Source organism: Coregonus lavaretus, assembly GCF_964263955.1.
Source record: "Coregonus lavaretus genome assembly, chromosome: 5".
Taxonomy (NCBI): Eukaryota; Metazoa; Chordata; class Actinopteri; order Salmoniformes; family Salmonidae; genus Coregonus; species Coregonus lavaretus.
Window position 1 is genome coordinate 32,961,640 of NC_139992.1, and position 16,680 is coordinate 32,978,319.

The 16,680-nt window shown below is 41.8% G+C and overlaps 1 protein-coding gene across 1 annotated transcript in view; it reads right to left on the bottom strand.

The window, feature by feature from the left end:
* LOC311129664 (E3 ubiquitin-protein ligase MYCBP2-like) overlaps nucleotides 1–16,680 on the bottom strand; it is a 319,573-nt gene that overhangs the window by 50,559 nt on the left and 252,334 nt on the right. The window contains exons 53-54 of the mRNA XM_084162035.1: nucleotides 7,080–7,214; nucleotides 2,122–2,316 (exon numbers count right to left, since the gene is read on the bottom strand). Coding sequence (XP_084018161.1) covers nucleotides 2,122–2,316; nucleotides 7,080–7,214 — 330 coding nt within the window. The remainder of the gene's footprint in view (nucleotides 1–2,121; nucleotides 2,317–7,079; nucleotides 7,215–16,680) is intronic.

The following is a 16,680-nucleotide window of genomic DNA, read 5'->3' on the forward strand; positions in this document are numbered from 1 at the left end:
TGTGTTGGGTCATTGTCCTGCTGAAAAACAAATGATAGTCCTACTAAGCCCAAACCAGATGGGATGGCTTATCGCTGCAGAATGCTGTGGTAGCCATGCTGGTTAAGTGTGTCTTGAATTCTAAATAAATCACAGACAGTGTCACCAGTAAAGCACCCCCACACCATAACACCTCCTCCTCCATGCTTTACGGTGGGAACAACACATGCACATCTGTTCACCCACAAAGCGTCTCACAAAGACACGGCGGTTGGAACCCAAAATCTCCAATTTGGACTCCAGACCAAAGGACAAATTTCCACCGGTCTAATGTCCATTGCTCGATTTTCTTGGCTCAAGCAGGTCTCTTCTTCTTATTGGTGTCCTTTAGTAGTGGTTTCTTTGCAGCAATTCGACCATGAAGGCCTGATTCACACAGTCCCCTCTGAACAGTTAATGTTGAGATGTGTCTAGGACTTGAACTCTGTAAACATTTATTTGGGCTGCAATTTCTGAGGCTGGTAACTCTAATGAACTAATCCTCTGCAGCAGAGGTAACTCTGGGTCTTCCATTCCTGTGACGGTCCTCATGAGAGCGAGTTTCATCATAGCCCTTGATGGTTTTTGCGACTGCACTTGAAGAAACTTTTAAAGTTCTTGACATTTTCCGTATTGACTGACCTTCATGTCTTAAAGTAATGATGGACTGTCGTTTCTCTTTGCTTATTTGAACTGTTCTTGCCATACTATGGACTTGGTCTTTTACCAAATAGGGCTATCTTCTGTATAAGCCCCTACCTTGTCACAACACAACTGATTGGCTCAAACGCATTAAGAAGGAAAGAAATTCCACAAATCAACTTTTAAGAAGCACACCTGTTAATTGAAATGCATTCCAGGTGACTACTTCATGAAGCTGGTTGAGAGAATGCCAAGAGTGTGCAAAGCTGTCATCAAGGCAAACGGTGGCTATTTGAAGAATCATATAAAATATATTTTGATTTGTTTAACACTTTTTTGGTTACTACATGATTCCATATGTGTTATTTCATTGTTTTGATGTCTTCACTATTATTCTACAATGTAAAAAAAATACTGTATGAAGAAACATACACAATGTAATCATGTATGTCAAAGTGTGTCAAATGTGTAAGTTGAAAACACTATGTTAAGAGCACTGTATGTGTGTGGGTGTCCCTAGCATTGCCAAAAGACAAAGAGCTGTGACTGAATCAGTGGTTCACCAATCAGAGCCTTGATAGGCAGTAACAAGGGCTGATGTGTAATGAAACTATGGCGCGCGTGCCCTGGGTAAAACAACATTTTTGGAGGGGGAGAAAGTTTATTTGCGACCATCAGGTAACAAGAACTAGACAAAAACCTCCAGCGGATCATGACAACATCCCAAGAACGTTCAGGGGACCATGACACATTGTCCTAAAAACGTCCTCGGAGACGCCCCTGGGACCAACTGGGAACTGGACAAAACTGCCAGGGGACCATGACACAACGTCCTGACGACTTTAGGCAACCATTTCGTGACGTCCCGGGGACGTCCTAACGACTCAGGGTTCTGACACAAACAAAGACAATGTGAAGGCAGAGGCTGCACTCATCAACATTTGTTGTCAGGCAGCTATAACATTGCAGGAGAGAGAAGCAAGAAATGTGACAATCTCTGGGCAGACTGCTGCTCGTGATCACTTCATATCTCTGGGCAGACTGATGCTCGTGATCACTTCATATCTCTGGGCAGACTGCTGCCCGTGATCACTTCATATCTCTGGGCAGACTGATGCTCGTGATCACTTCATATCTCTGGGCAGACTGCTGCCCGTGATCACTTCATATCGCTGAATCTCTGTTTAAATCGGGGATGAAGATGACGAAAAGGAGAGAAAGACCATTGGTATAAAAAAAGCAAGCAGCTACAGTACAGACAAGGTAAGCAGCAGTCAGACCATAACAGCAACGTTGTCATTGGTCCCCCACCAAAAAAATCCCAGAAATAAGCTAAACAAATAGGCATGTAAAGTAAAAATCCAAAACAAAAGAGTGATAAGCTAAGGAGGAGTTAAGATGGGACCAGGCAGCACCTGTGCAAACAAGCGCCGACACTGTCATACAGACAGACAGACTTACTCAGAAGCTGTGGCTGCGGCTGAGACACTTGGGAACTGGGGCATTGTCCAAACACAAATGGGCTGTGGACAAGGGAGGAGGAGGAAAGATGGGCGGCTTGCTCAAATACGGAGGAAGAGGAGGGAGGAGCGGCTGGAGGGAGGAAGGGCCCAGACTGAATGGCACTATTCAGTATGGCACTCAACTGTTGGTCACCTGCAAATAACGGAAGACAAGGGGAAGGGGGGGAGGGGGACGGACGGACTACAGCTTAGCTTACACTATGGTCTTATAGAATTCCAAAGGGGGGGGGGGTATCAATCAATCAATTAATCCATTAAACATTAAAATGTCCATTGATCAATCATCATCTCCCACACAGGTAATGCCAGAGATAGGGAGGGAAGGGGGTAAACTAAAGTCACAATGGGGTAATGGGGGATGTCACAGGGTGGGGTTTCAGGACAGTAATGGCGATTGGCTGAAAATAAAACTGTTTGTACTATATGTACTGTAGCAGTAACGTCGAGGGCATCAGCTTTCTCCCCAACAACATAGAAAAATCCTGTCCTTCAGTCATTTCCATATGGAATAACAAAATTATAAAATTTTCTCTGAAAGATTTTAGGGAAAATTGATTCAGGTTTGACTAATTCCGGTGAATTATGACAAAACATTAGGAACACCTAATGAACTGCAACGCTGCTGGGTTTTTCACGCTCAACAGTTTCCGGTGAGTATCAAGAATGGTCCACCACCCAAAGGACATCCAGCCAACTGGGGGAAGCATTGATGTCAACATGGGCCAGCATCCCTGTTGAACGCTTTCGGCACCTTGTAGAGTCCATGCCCCGGAATGAATGAAGGCAAAAGGGGATGCACAACTCAATATTAGGAAGGTGTTCTACATTTTTTGTACAATCAGTGAACTTAGTCTATAGAGAGAGATCTTTTGAAAAACGTAAATGGTACCAAGTAAATGGTAAGCCAGTTCTGAAAGTCAAGCACCCTCCCAGACCTATTGTACTGACTAATTTACATTTAATTTACCAGGTAATAGTGCTGAGTGATTAGTGCTTTTTGAGGTCAGTTTCATTTCGATATTTTTTTTAAAGAATCACAGTTTCCGATTTCAGTTGCGCAAAAATATTAAATGTAACATTAAATGCATTATGAAATAATGACATTAAAATGATTTTTAAATGATTTTAGAGCTTTTTAATGAAAATTCCAATGCAAAAAATCGTGAACATTCAATTGCCAAAACATAGAAAATATTATATTGTCTCAGTCAGGTCCACATTGGGTAGACATCAATAGAAAAATAGGAAATTACTATGAAATAATAAGATATTTCAGTTACTTAGTTTTTATTTGATGATTTTTTTTACTTATTTTATTCCTTAAAGTCATAATCTAATCTCTGCTCAGGTAACAGCAGCCAGCCAGACCATCAAACATTACCTCTGTGCTCCCCATACTGTACTGTCTTTAGTCATCCTATTTAGCTAGGCTAGCCTGCCTAAGTATGCTGCAGAGCTGTCCGACGAAATCATTTTACTAGTTCTTCAAAGTAGATAAGGCATACTTTCACGAACTGTCTCTTTCCCTCTTGTGGTTGTGTTTATTCCTCTCTCATGCGGTCTACGTGGTCTGTGTGTATCTAACCTAAAGTAGCAGGCGTAAAACTGTAACGGTCTCTGTCCGAGCTGGAAAAAACAGGCGCAATGGATTATGGTCATTGTAGTTAATTAGTTTCTGCACTGAACTAGGTTGAATATTTGCTTAATGAAAACAAGTCCCTTCAGCCCAGCGTCCCACACAACCAATGTCGGTCAATTAGTTGTTTAATACCCACCCCCCCCAAAAAAAGACAATTCGATTAATCGCTCAGCACCACCAGGTAAGAAATCATTCTCACTACAAAAAACCTGAGAAAAACTTGGAGGGAATTTGGAGAGGAAAGGGGTCAGATGAGTCAACTGGAAGCTGTGGGGGGTGATTCCGTTTTGGTCAAGTTGTCTAGGGACGTATGAGGGGCCAGGTTGGAGAGTATAGCCAGGACACCCCTTCTAGTTGGGGGGAACTTGTGAACAATGGTGTTCCAGATCCCACCTGACCTTGCAGAAGCACACTGACCGGACCATGCACACAGACAGAAACATTATGCCTGAAACTTAGTAGTGATGTTAGACATGATATACACACATCGTGAAACACAATGAGACATGCACAACTAAAAAATGGACAGAGAGTTAGTGACTATTGACAGCTCCTGTGGCCTTGGAAGGTCAACTTGATCCAGCATGGGGAAAGAGTACTGCTTTGGGCCACTACCCCGCTTTCCCAAGGCTTTTGAGTGCACCGCTAACTGATACAATCCATTTCCACTAGCATTGCTATAGTCTCCAAAAATGCGAAATAACCAGCTAACGAATAAAAAATTGGCTTTGACAAAATGATATCACCCTAGGTATGTCGAAAATAAGCTACTAAAAAGTGAACTATACCTTTAAGATTTTGCCAATGCTTTGGTCTTTCCACTATTCCCCCAAAACTACAAAACTAGCACACTACCAGTTAATTTACATCAACATTCCAGTTGTGCACAAAAATTATAATGATTTGGGAGTCAAACAGCGAGACCAAGAGAACCCAGGAAGCCCACAGGAAGTTGTGAGACATGTCACCAAGAAGCAGGAAGTAAACAGGAATTAAAAAACACAGTGTATAAAGAAAGACAAAGAGAGAAGAAGTGAGAAGGAGCAACTGTTTGTGGAAACTCTTCAGCAGTTCCATAATCACACTCATTCCTAAGTTTTGTACCCAAAGTGAAAATTGATAATGGTTGTTAAAATAAGGCACTGAAGACATGATTTCGACAAGTGGGTTAATTGATTAATAAATCGGCAAGGTTTTGTATGGAAAAATAAACTATGTTTGACACATCCTCACTTGAGATATATATGCATAACTAACCTAAGCACAATACATCTGAGTGTCTCCAATAATCTGACTTGCATAGGCAATGCCATGAGTATTTCAAGTCAGAATATTACTAGTCAGACAACATATCATAGAAGGAGAGATAAGGAGAATAGCAAAGTAAGGCTTGGTTAAGTTTGAGTTAGTCCATTTTCATTCTCCTTGATTGGTGCCTATGTGTGAGGCAGCCTGGTTGCCACATCTGGGTTGTGTTCATTTGGGCGCACAACAGAACATGTTTTAATAATGGCGCCGGAGGGGATGGCTGCTGTTTTACGGGCTCCTTTTTGCATTGTTTGTAACTTTTGTATATTATGATGCTGCTACCGTCTCTTATGACCGAATAGAGCTTCTGGACATCAGAACAGCGATTCCTCACCTCAAACTGGACAAAGATTTTTTCTTTAATGAGTCCGACGCGAAGGAGCTGATTGTGGACTACAGGAAAAGGAGTCCAACGAACTATCATGGTCCAAACACACCAAGACAGTCGCCCTCAGGAGACTGAAAATATTTGGAATGGGTCCCCAGATCCTCAAAAAGTTATACAGCTGCACCATCGAGATCATCCTGACCGTTTGCATCACCGCCCGGTATGGCAACTGCTCGGCATCCGACCGTAAGGCGCTACAGAGAGCAGTGTGTACGGCCCAGTACATCACTGGGGCCAAGCTTCCTGCCATCCAGGACCTATATACTAGGTGGTGTCAGAGGAAAGCCCCAAAAATTGTGAAAGACTCCAGTCACCCAAGTCATAGACTATTCTCTCTGCTACCGCACGGCAAGCGGTACCGGAGCGCCAAGTCTAGCTCCTTAACAGCTTCTACCCCCAAGCCATAAAACTGCTGAACAATTAATCAAATGGCCACCCAAACTATTTATATTGACCCCCCCCCCCCCTTTGTTTTTACACTGCTGCTACTCACTGTTTATTATCTATGCAGTCACTTTACCCCTACCTAATTACCTCGAATAACCTGTACCCCCACACATTGACTCGGTACCGGTACCCCCTGTATATAGCCTTGTTATGTTATTTTATTGTGTTACATTTTATTTTATTCTTTACTTTAGTTTTTTAGTAAATATTTTCTGAACTCTATTTCTTGAACTGCATAGTTTTTTTTTTAAACTACATTGTTGGTTAAGGGCTTGTAAGTAAGCATTTCACGGTAATGTCTACACCTGTTGTATTTGGCGCATGTGACAAATACAATTAGATTTGTTTTAAAACGCTTTGCAACAGACAACGAAACCTAGACAACGAAACCTAGTACCTTCTCATTTCACTCCATGTTGGACCATTTTCTTAAGTGTTATGCCTAATAACCACAACCAAGGTTCTGCTTCAGGCAACAACTTAGGAGATTCCTAAAGCAGAAGCAGCTGTAGCTACCAAGCCCCAAGTGCATGTACACAGTGTACAAAACATTAGGAACAACTACTCTTTCCATGACAGACTGACCTGGTGAAAGCTATGATCCCGTATTGATGTCACCTTCAATCAGTGTGGATGAAGGGGAGGAGACAGGTTAAATAATCATTTTTAAGCCTTGAGGCAATTGAGACATTGATTGTGTATGTGTGCCAATCAGAGGGTGAATGGGCAAGACAAAATATTTAAGTGCCTTTGAACGGGGTATGGTAGTAGGTGCCAGGTGCACCGGTTTGAGTTTGTCAAGAACTGCAATGCTGCTGGGTTTTTCACGCTCAACAGTTTCTTGTTTGTATCTAGAATGGTCCACCACCCAAAGGACACCCAGCCAACTTGACACAACTGTGGGAAGCATTGGAGTAAACATGGGCCAGTATCTCAGTGGAACGCTTTCGACACCTTGTAGAGTAGAGTCCATGCCCCGATGAATTGAGGCTATTCTGAGGGCAACTGGGGGTACAAGTCAATATTAGGAAGGTGTTCCTAATGTTTTGTACACTCAGTGTAGGCTTCCCTCTCAACACCCAGCCACCTATCCACGTCCCCCGGCTGGCCTCACCTTTGTTGTTTGAGATGCCGTAGTTGAAGCCCTGTGCCCCATTGGCCCCATTGGCTGCAGCAGCCCTGTTGAAGGCCTGGACAGAAAAGGGGCTAGTTGGGGAGGTCTGGGCCACGTGCTCTAACAGGGTTTGTTCTGTTGGGAGAGAAGACAGAGCTGGACCATGTTAGCTCCACCAACGACAGCAACCAATACATCCATTCACATCCATGTTAGATTTGTTAAAGTAAGTGTCCAGTGAAAATTTACTTTTAAAAGTTTATAATATGTTGACTGATACCCAAATAATGCTGCTGACTTGTACTATACTCGTATTTGTGGCCAAAACTAAATAATACTAATAATACTAATAATTATTATATTATATTATATTATATTATATAAGAACAAGTATTTGATACACTGCCAATTTTGCAGGTTTTCCTACTTACAAAGCATGTAGAGGTCTGTAATTTTTATCATAGGTACACTTCAACTGTGAGAGAATCCAGAAAATCACATTGTATGATTTTTAAGTAATTAATTTGCATTTTATTGCATGATATGAGTATTTGATCACCTACCAACCAGTAAGAGTTCCGGCTCTCACAGACCCGTTAGTTTTTCTTTAAGAAGCCCTCCTGTTCTCCACTCATCACCTGTATTAACTGCACCTGTTTGAACTCGTTACCTGTATAAAAGACACCTGTCCAAACACTCAATCAAACAGACTCCAACCTCTCCACAATGGCCAAGACCAGAGAGCTGTGTAAGGACATCAGGGATACAATTGTAGACCTGCAAAAGGCTGGGATGGGCTACAGGACAATAGGCAAGCAGCTTGGAGAGAAGGCAACAACTGTTGGTGCAATTATTAGAAAATGGAAGAAGTTCAAGATGATGGTCAATCACACTCGGTCTGGGGCTCCATGCAAGATCTCACCTCGTGGGGCATCAATGATCATGAGGAAGGTGAGGGATCAGCCCAGAACTACACGGCAGGACCTGGTCAATGACCTGAAGAGAGCTGGGACCACAATCTCAAAGAAAACCATTAGTAACACACTACGCCGTCATGGATTAAAATCCTGCAGCGCACGCAAGGTCCTCCTGCTCAAGCCAGCGCACGTCCAGGCCCGTCTGAAGTTTGCCAATGACCATCTGGATGATCCAGAGGAGGAATGGGAGAAGGTCATGTTGTCTGATGAGACAAAAATATAGCTTTTTGGTCTAAACTCCACTCGCCGTGTTTGGAGGAAGAAGATGGATGAGTACAACCCCAAGAACACCATCCCAACCGTGAAGCATGGAGGTGGAAACATCATTCTTTGGGGATGCTTTTCTGCAAAGGGGACAGGACGACTGCACCGTATTGAGGGGAGGATGGATGGGTCCATGTATCGCGAGATCTTGGCCAACAACCTCCTTCCCTCAGTAAGAGCATTGAAGATTGGTCGTGGCTGGGTCTTCCAGCATGACAACGACCCGAAACACACAGCCAGGGCAACTAAGGAGTGGCTCCGTAAGAAGCATCTCAAGGTCCTGGAGTGGCCTAGCCAGTCTCCAGACCTGAATCCGTTTTGCCCAGCGACAGCCCCGAAACCTGAAGGATCTGGAGAAGGTCTGTATGGAGGAGTGAGCCAAAATCCCTACTGCAGTGTGTGCAAACTTGGTCAAGACCTACAGGAAACGTATGATCTCTGTAATTGCAAACAAAGGTTTCTGTACCAAATATTAAGTTCTGCTTTTCTGATGTATCAAATACTTACAGTAGATAAAAAAAGTATTTAGTCAGCCACCAATTGTGCAAGTTCTCCCACTTAAAAAGATGAGAGAGGCCTGTAATTGTCATCATAGGTACACGTCAACTATGACAGACAAAATGAGAGAAAAAAAATCCAGAAAATCACATTGTAGGATTTTTAATGAATTTATTTGCAAATTATGGTGGAAAATAAGTATTTGGTCAATAACAAAAGTTTCTCAATACTTTGTTATATACCCTTTATTGGCAATGACACAGGTCAAACGTTTTCTGTAAGTCTTCACAATGTTTTCACACACTGTTGCTGGTATTTTGGCCCATTCCTCCATGCAGATCTCCTCTAGAGCAGTGATGTTTTGGGGCTGTCACTGGGCAACACGGACTTTCAACTCCCTCCAAAGATTTTCTATGGGGTTGAGATCTGGAGACTGGCTAGGCCACTCCAGGACCTTGAATAGCTTCTTACAAAGCCACTCCTTCGTTGCCCGGGCGGTGTGTTTGGGATCATTGTCATGCTGAAAGACCCAGCCACGTTTCATCTTCAATGCCCTTGCTGATGGAAGGAGGTTTTCACTCAAAATCTCACGATACATGGCCCCATTCATTCTTTCCTTTACACGGATCAGTCGTCCTGGTCCCTTTGCAGAAAAACAGCCCCAAAGCATGATGTTTCCACCCCCATGCTTCGCAGTAGGTATGGTGTTCTTTGGATGCAACTCAGCATTCTTTGTCCTCCAAACATGACGAGTTGAGGTTTTACCAAAAAGTTATATTTTGGTTTCATCTGACCATATGACATTCTCCCAATCCTCTTCTGGATCATCCAAATGCACTCTAGCAAACTTCAGACGGGCCTGGACATGTACTGGCTTAAGCAGGGGGACACGTCTGGCACTGCAGGATTTGAGTCCCTGGCGGCGTAGTGTGTTACTGATGGTAGGCTTTGTTACTTTGGTCCCAGCTCTCTGCAGGTCATTCATTCACTGTGTGGTTCTGGGATTTTTGCGTGATAATTTGGACCCCAAGGGGTGAGATCTTGCGTGGAGCCCCAGATCGAGGGAGATTATCAGTGGTCTTGTATGTCTTCCATTTCCTAATAATTGCTCCCACAGTTGATTTCTTCAAACCAAGCTGCTTACCTATTGCAGATTCAGTCTTCCCAGCCTGGTGCAGGTCTACAATTTTGTTTCTGGTGTCCTTTGACAGCTCTTTGGTCTTGGCCATAGTGGATTTTGGAGTGTGACTGTTTGAGGTTGTGGACAGGTGTCTTTTATACTGATAAGTTCAAACAGGTGCCATTAATACAGGTAACGAGTGGAGGACAGAGGAGCCTCTTAAAGAATAAGTTACAGGTCTGTGAGAGCCAGAAATCTTGCTTGTTTGTAGGTGACCAAATACTTATTTTCCACCATAATTTGCAAATAAATTCATTACAAATCCTACAATGTGATATTCTGGATTTTTTTTTCTCAATTTGTCTGTCATAGTTGACTTGTACCTATGATGAAAATTACAGGCCTCTCTCATCTTTTTAACTGGGAGAACTTGCACAATTGGTGGCTGACTAAATACTTTTTCCCCCCACTGTATGTCATGCAATAAAATACAAATTAATTACTTAAAAATCATACAATGTGATTTTCTAGATTTTTGTTTTAGATTCCGTCTCTCACAGTTTAAGTGTACCTATGATAAAAATTACAGACCTCTACATGCTTTGTAAGTAGGAAAACCTACAAAATCGGCAGTGTATCAAATACTTGTTCTCCCCACTGTATATATATACACAGTTGAAGTCGGAAGTTTACATACACTTAGGTTGGCGTCATTAAAACTCATTTTTCACGCGATTTCACACAGTTTTGGAGCAATGCCTTCTTCCTTGCTGAGCGGCCTTTCAGGTAAGGTTGATATATTACTTGTTTTACTGCGGATATAGATACTTTTGTACCTGTTTCCTCCAGCATCTTCACAAGGTCCTTTGCTGTTGTTCTGGGATTGATTTGCACTTTTCGCACCAAAGTACGTTCATCTCTAGGAGACAGAATGCGTCTCCTTCCTGAGCGGTATGATGGCTGCATGGTCCCATGGTGTTTATACCTGCGTACCATTGTTTGTACAGATGAACGTGGCAACTTCAGGCGTTTGGAAATTGCTCCCAAGGATGAACCAGACTTGTGGAGGTCTAAAAAAAAAAATCTGAGGTCTTGGCTGATTTATTTTGATTTTCCAATGATGTCTAGCAAAGAGGCACTGAGTTTGAAGCTAGTCCTTGAAATACATCCACAGGTACACCTCCAATTGACTCAAATGATGTCAATTAGCTTATCAGAAGCTTCTAAAGCCATCACATCATTTTCTGGAATTTTCCAAGCTGTTTAAAGGCACAGTCAACTTAGTGTATGTAAACTTCTGACACACTGGAATTGTGATACAGTGAATTATAAGTGAAATAATCTGTCTGTAAACAATTGTTGGAAAAATTCCTTGTGTCATAAAGTAGATGTCCTAACCGACTTGACAAAACTATAGTTTGTTAACAAGAAATGTGTGGAGTGGTTGAAAAACAAGTTTTAATGACTTCAACCTGAGTTTATGTAAACTTCTGAGTTCAACTGTACAGTGAGGGAAACATGTATTTGATCCCCTGCTGATTTTGTAAGTTTGCCCACTGACAAAGAGTTGATCAGTCTATAATTTTAATGGTAGGTTTATTTGAACAGTAAGAGACAGAATAACAACAACAAAATCCAGAAAAACACAAGTCAAAAATGTTATAAATTGATTTGCATTTTAATGAGGGAAATAAGTATTTGACCCCTCTGCAAAACATGACTTAGTATTTGGTAGCAAAACCCTTTTTGGCAATCACAGAGGTCAGACGTTTCTTGTAGTTGGCCACCAGATTTGCACACATCTCAGGAGGGATTTTGTTCCACTCCTCTTTGCAGATCTTCTCCAAGTCATTAAGGTTTCAAGGCTGACGTTTGGCAACTCGAACCTTCAGCTCCCTCCACAGATTTTCTATGGGATTAAGGTCTGGAGATTGGCTAGGCCACTCCAGGACCTTAATGTGCTTCTTCTTGAGCCACTCCTTTGTTGCATTGGCCGTGTGTTTTGGGTCATTGTCATGCTGGAATACCCATCCACGACCCATTTTCAATGCCTTGGCTGAGGGAAGGAGGTTCTCACCCAAGAGTTGACGGTACATGGCCCCGTCCATCGTCCCTTTGATCCGGTGAAGTTGTCCTGTCCCCTTAGCAGAAAAACACCCCCAAAGCATAATGTTTCCACCTCCATGTTTGACGGCCGGGATGGTGTTCTTGGGGTCATAGGCAGCATTCCTCCTCCTCCAAACACGGCAAGTTGAGTTGATGCTAAAGAGCTCCATTTTGTTCTCATCTGACCACAACACTTTCACCCAGTTCTCCTCGGAATCATTCAGATGTTCATTGGCAAACTTCAGACGGCCCTGTATATGTGCTTTCTTGAGCAGGGGGACCTTGCGGGATTTCAGTCCTTCATGGCGTAGTGTGTTACCAATTGTTTTCTTGGTGACTATGGTCCCAGCTGCCTTGAGATCATTGACAAGATCCTCCCGTGTAGTTCTGGGCTGATTCCTCAACGTTCTCATGATCATTGCAACTCCACGAGGTGAGATCTTGCATGGAGCCCCAGGCCGAGGGAGATTGACAGTTATTTTGTATTTCTTCCATTTGCGATTAATCGCACCAACTGTTGTCACCTTCTCACCAAGTTGCTTGGCGATGGTCTTGTAGCCCATTCCAGCCTTGTGTAGGTCTACAATCTTGTCCCTGACATCCTTGGAGAGCTCTTTGGTCTTGGCCATGGTGGAGAGTGGAATCTGATTGATTGATTGCTTCTGTGGACAGGTGTCTTTTATACAGTTAACAAGCTGAGATTAGGAGCACTCCCTTTAAGAGTATGCTCCTAATCTCAGCTCATTACCTGTATAAAAGACACCTGGGAGCCAGAAATCTTTTTATAACATTTTTGACATGCGTTTATCTGGATTTTTTTGTTGTTATTCTGTCTCTCACTGTTCAAATAAACCTACCATTAAAATTATAGACTGATCATTTCTTTGTCAGTGGGCAAACGTACAAAATCAGCAGGGGATCAAATACTTTTTTTCCCTCACTGTATATACACATACACTACCGGTCAAAAGTTTTAGAACACCTAGTCATTCAAGGGTTTTTCTTTATTTTTACAATTTTCTATGTTGTAGAATAATAGTGAAGACATCACAACTATGAAATAACACATATGGAATCATGTAGTAACCAAAAAGTTGCTAAAAAAAATACATTTTATATTTGAGATTCTTCAAATAGCCACCCTTCGCCTTGACAGCTTTGCACACTCTTGGCATTCTCTCAATCAGCTTCACCTGGAATGCTTTTCCAACAGTGTTGAAGGAGTTCCCACATCTGCTGAGCACTTGTTGGCTGCTTTCTTCACTCTGCGGTCCGACTCATCCCAAACCATCTCAATTTGTTTGAGGTCGGGGGATTGTGGAGGCCAGGTCATCTGATGCAGCACTCCATCACTCTCCTTCTTGGTAAAATAGCCCTTACACAGCCTGGAGGTGTGTTTGGTCATTGTCCTGTTGAAAAACAAATGATAGCCCTACTAAGCCCAAACCAGATGGGATGGTGTATCGCTGCAGAATGCGGTAGCCATGCTGGTTAAATGTGCCTTGAATTCTAAATAAATCACAGACAGTGTCATCAGCAAATAACCTCCATGCTTTACGGTGGGAAATACACATGCGGAGATAATCCGTTCACCCACACCGCGTCTCACAAAGACACAGCGGTTGGAACCAAACACCTTAAATTTGGACTCCAGACCAAAGGACACATTTCCACCGGCACTATGAAGGAAAGAAATTCCACAAATTAACTTTTCAGAAGGCACACCTGTCAATTGAAATGCATTCCAGGTGACTACCTCATGAAGCTGGTTGAGAGAATGCCAAGAGTTTGTAAAGCTGTCATCAAGGCAAAGGGTGGCTACTTTGAAGAATCTCAAATATAAAATATATTTTGATTTGTTTAACACTTTTTTGGTTACTACATGATTCCATATGTGTTATTTCATAGTTTTGATGTCTTCACTATTATTCTACAAAGTAGAAAATAGTAAAAATAAAGAAAAACCCTTGAATGAGTAGGTGTTCTAAAATGTTTGACCGGTAGTGTATATTATATATATATATATATATATATATATATATATACACATATATATATATATATATATATATATATATATATATATATATATATATATATACACACACACACACACACAGTGCATTCGGAAAGTATTCAGACCCCTTGACCTTCCCACATTTTGTTACGTTACAGCCTTATTCTAAAATGTATGACATAATTTTTTGCCCTCATCAATATACATACAATACCCCATAATGACAAAGCGAAAACAGGTTTTTAGAAATTTCTACAAATGTATTACCAATAAAAACTGAAATACCTTATTTACATTAGTATTCAGACAACTATTACATTTGTATCTCAAAGAAACTGCCGCTCCAAATTCGCTCTATTCATTGAAATCATAATTTAACCAACACCCATCTATTGATGTGACAACCTGGACCTACCATTTGGTTTTGAAGTATTGAAACCAAACCATTTGAATGAAAAGTATTTTAATAAATATGAAAAGGTGAATGTAAGAAGCGCTCATCATTTCAAATAGGCTACATGTCATATTAAACAGCATATAAACTCTAAATAGGTCAGGAGCCAGACAGGGAGCCTAAAAAAGTAACAAAGATTAATTATTTAGGCTATATTATTTAAATTGACTGGAATACAGATATGCATCTGTTGGTGACAGATACCTTTAAAAAAAAGGTAGGAGCATGGATCAGAAAACCAGTCAGTATCTGCTGTGACCACCATTTGCCTCATGCAGCGCGACACATCTCCTTCGCATAGAGTTGATCAGGCTGTTGATTGTGGCCTGTGGAATGTTGTCCCACTCCTCCTCAATGGCTATGTGAAGTTGCTGGATATTTGTGGGAACTGGAACACGCTGTGAGAGTATGCAGGCCATGGAAGAACTGGGACATTTTCAGCTTCCAGGAATTGTGTACAGATCCTTGCGACATGGGGCCGTGCATTATCATGGTGAAACATGAGGTGATGGTGGCGGATGAATGGCACTACCATGGGCCTCAGGACCTCTTCACGGTATCTCTGTTCATTCTAATTGCCATCGACAAAATGCAATTGTGTTCGTTGTTCGTAGCTTATGCCTGCCCATACCATAATCCAAATGCCACCATGGGGTGTCTGCCATCTGTCGGGTACAGTTGAAACCAGGATTCATCCATGACGAGCACACTTCTCCATCGTGCCAGTGGCCATCGAAGGTGAGCATTTGCCCACTGAAGTCGGTTTGTGCAGAAAGTCTACGGTTGTGCACAGATTCATCAGCTGTCTGGGTGGCTGGTCTCAGACGATCCCGAAGGTGAAAAAGCCGGATATGGAGGTTCTGGGCTGGTGTGGTTACACGTGTTCTGCGGTTGTGAGGCCGGTTGGACGTACTGCCAAACTCTCAAAAACGAAGTTGGAGGCGGCTTATGGTAGAGAAATGAACATTCAATTCTCTGGCAACAGCTTTCGTAGACATTCCTGCAGTCAGCATGCCAATTGCACGCTCCCTCAAAACTTGAGACATCTGTGGCATTGTGTTGCGTGACAAAAATGCACATTTTAGAGTGGCCTTTTATACAAATTATTTGGTTGTGCATACCCACAGTTTCATCAGCTGTCCGGGTGGCTGGTATCAGACGATCCCACAGGTCAAAAAGATGGATATGGACAAAACTGCACATTTTAGAGTGGCCTTTTATTTTCCCCAGCACAAGGTGCACCTGTGTAATGATAATGCTGTTTAATCAGCTTCTTGATATGCCACACCAGTCAGGTGGATTGATTATCTTGGCAAAGGAAAAATGCTTACTAACAGGGATGTAAACAAATGTTTCCACAAAATGTGAGAGAAATACGCTTTATTGTGCGTATGGAACATTTCTGGGATCTTTTATTTCAGCTCATGAAACATGGGACCAACACTTTACATGTTGAGTTTATGTGTTTGTTCAGTATACAGTATGAAGGCAGTTTTGTGCCTACCCAGAAAAGGGGTTAAATATGTGTAGAAAAAAAACAAAAAAATATTTCCTGAACTCCTAGATATAGAACAAACAATTCAAAACCTTGTTTCTTATGATTTATTTTTGGACTGTCTTTTTTGCCATTTATGAATGTGTTATTCAATGCTTTTCTCTGGGCTATAGTAGTAAAGGCCAAATTCAATATTTTATCAAATATCGTTTTTATGTTTGTTTTAAAATTTTCTTATCTAGCGGCTTAGACTTTTAAAAATAGACTAAAACAGGAGTGACAAATGTGTTGATATAACGGTAATATTGTTAAAATTTCACTTTTAACAACCATTAGAATTGGTGAAAAAAAAGGTTATGCATGCCAACATTTTAAGCAATAATTAAAAGTAGGCAAATTGATCGTGTCAGGCGAAAATTATATCAAACGTTTTACCATTGCAAAATTTGATGTACAGTCACATTCACCATGGTTGTCTGAAACGTGCTAGATGATGATGATGATGCTTCATCACAGCTGATGATGCTTCATCACGATTGGTTATTTCCCAACATTTGCAACAATGTCAATGAGCGTCATCACTATCTTTCCTTTGCGGTACCTCAAACTGTCGTGATAACCAGCTGAGAAAATGAGTTCATTTTATTCCTGGCTCAGAGAGTTTGTCTGG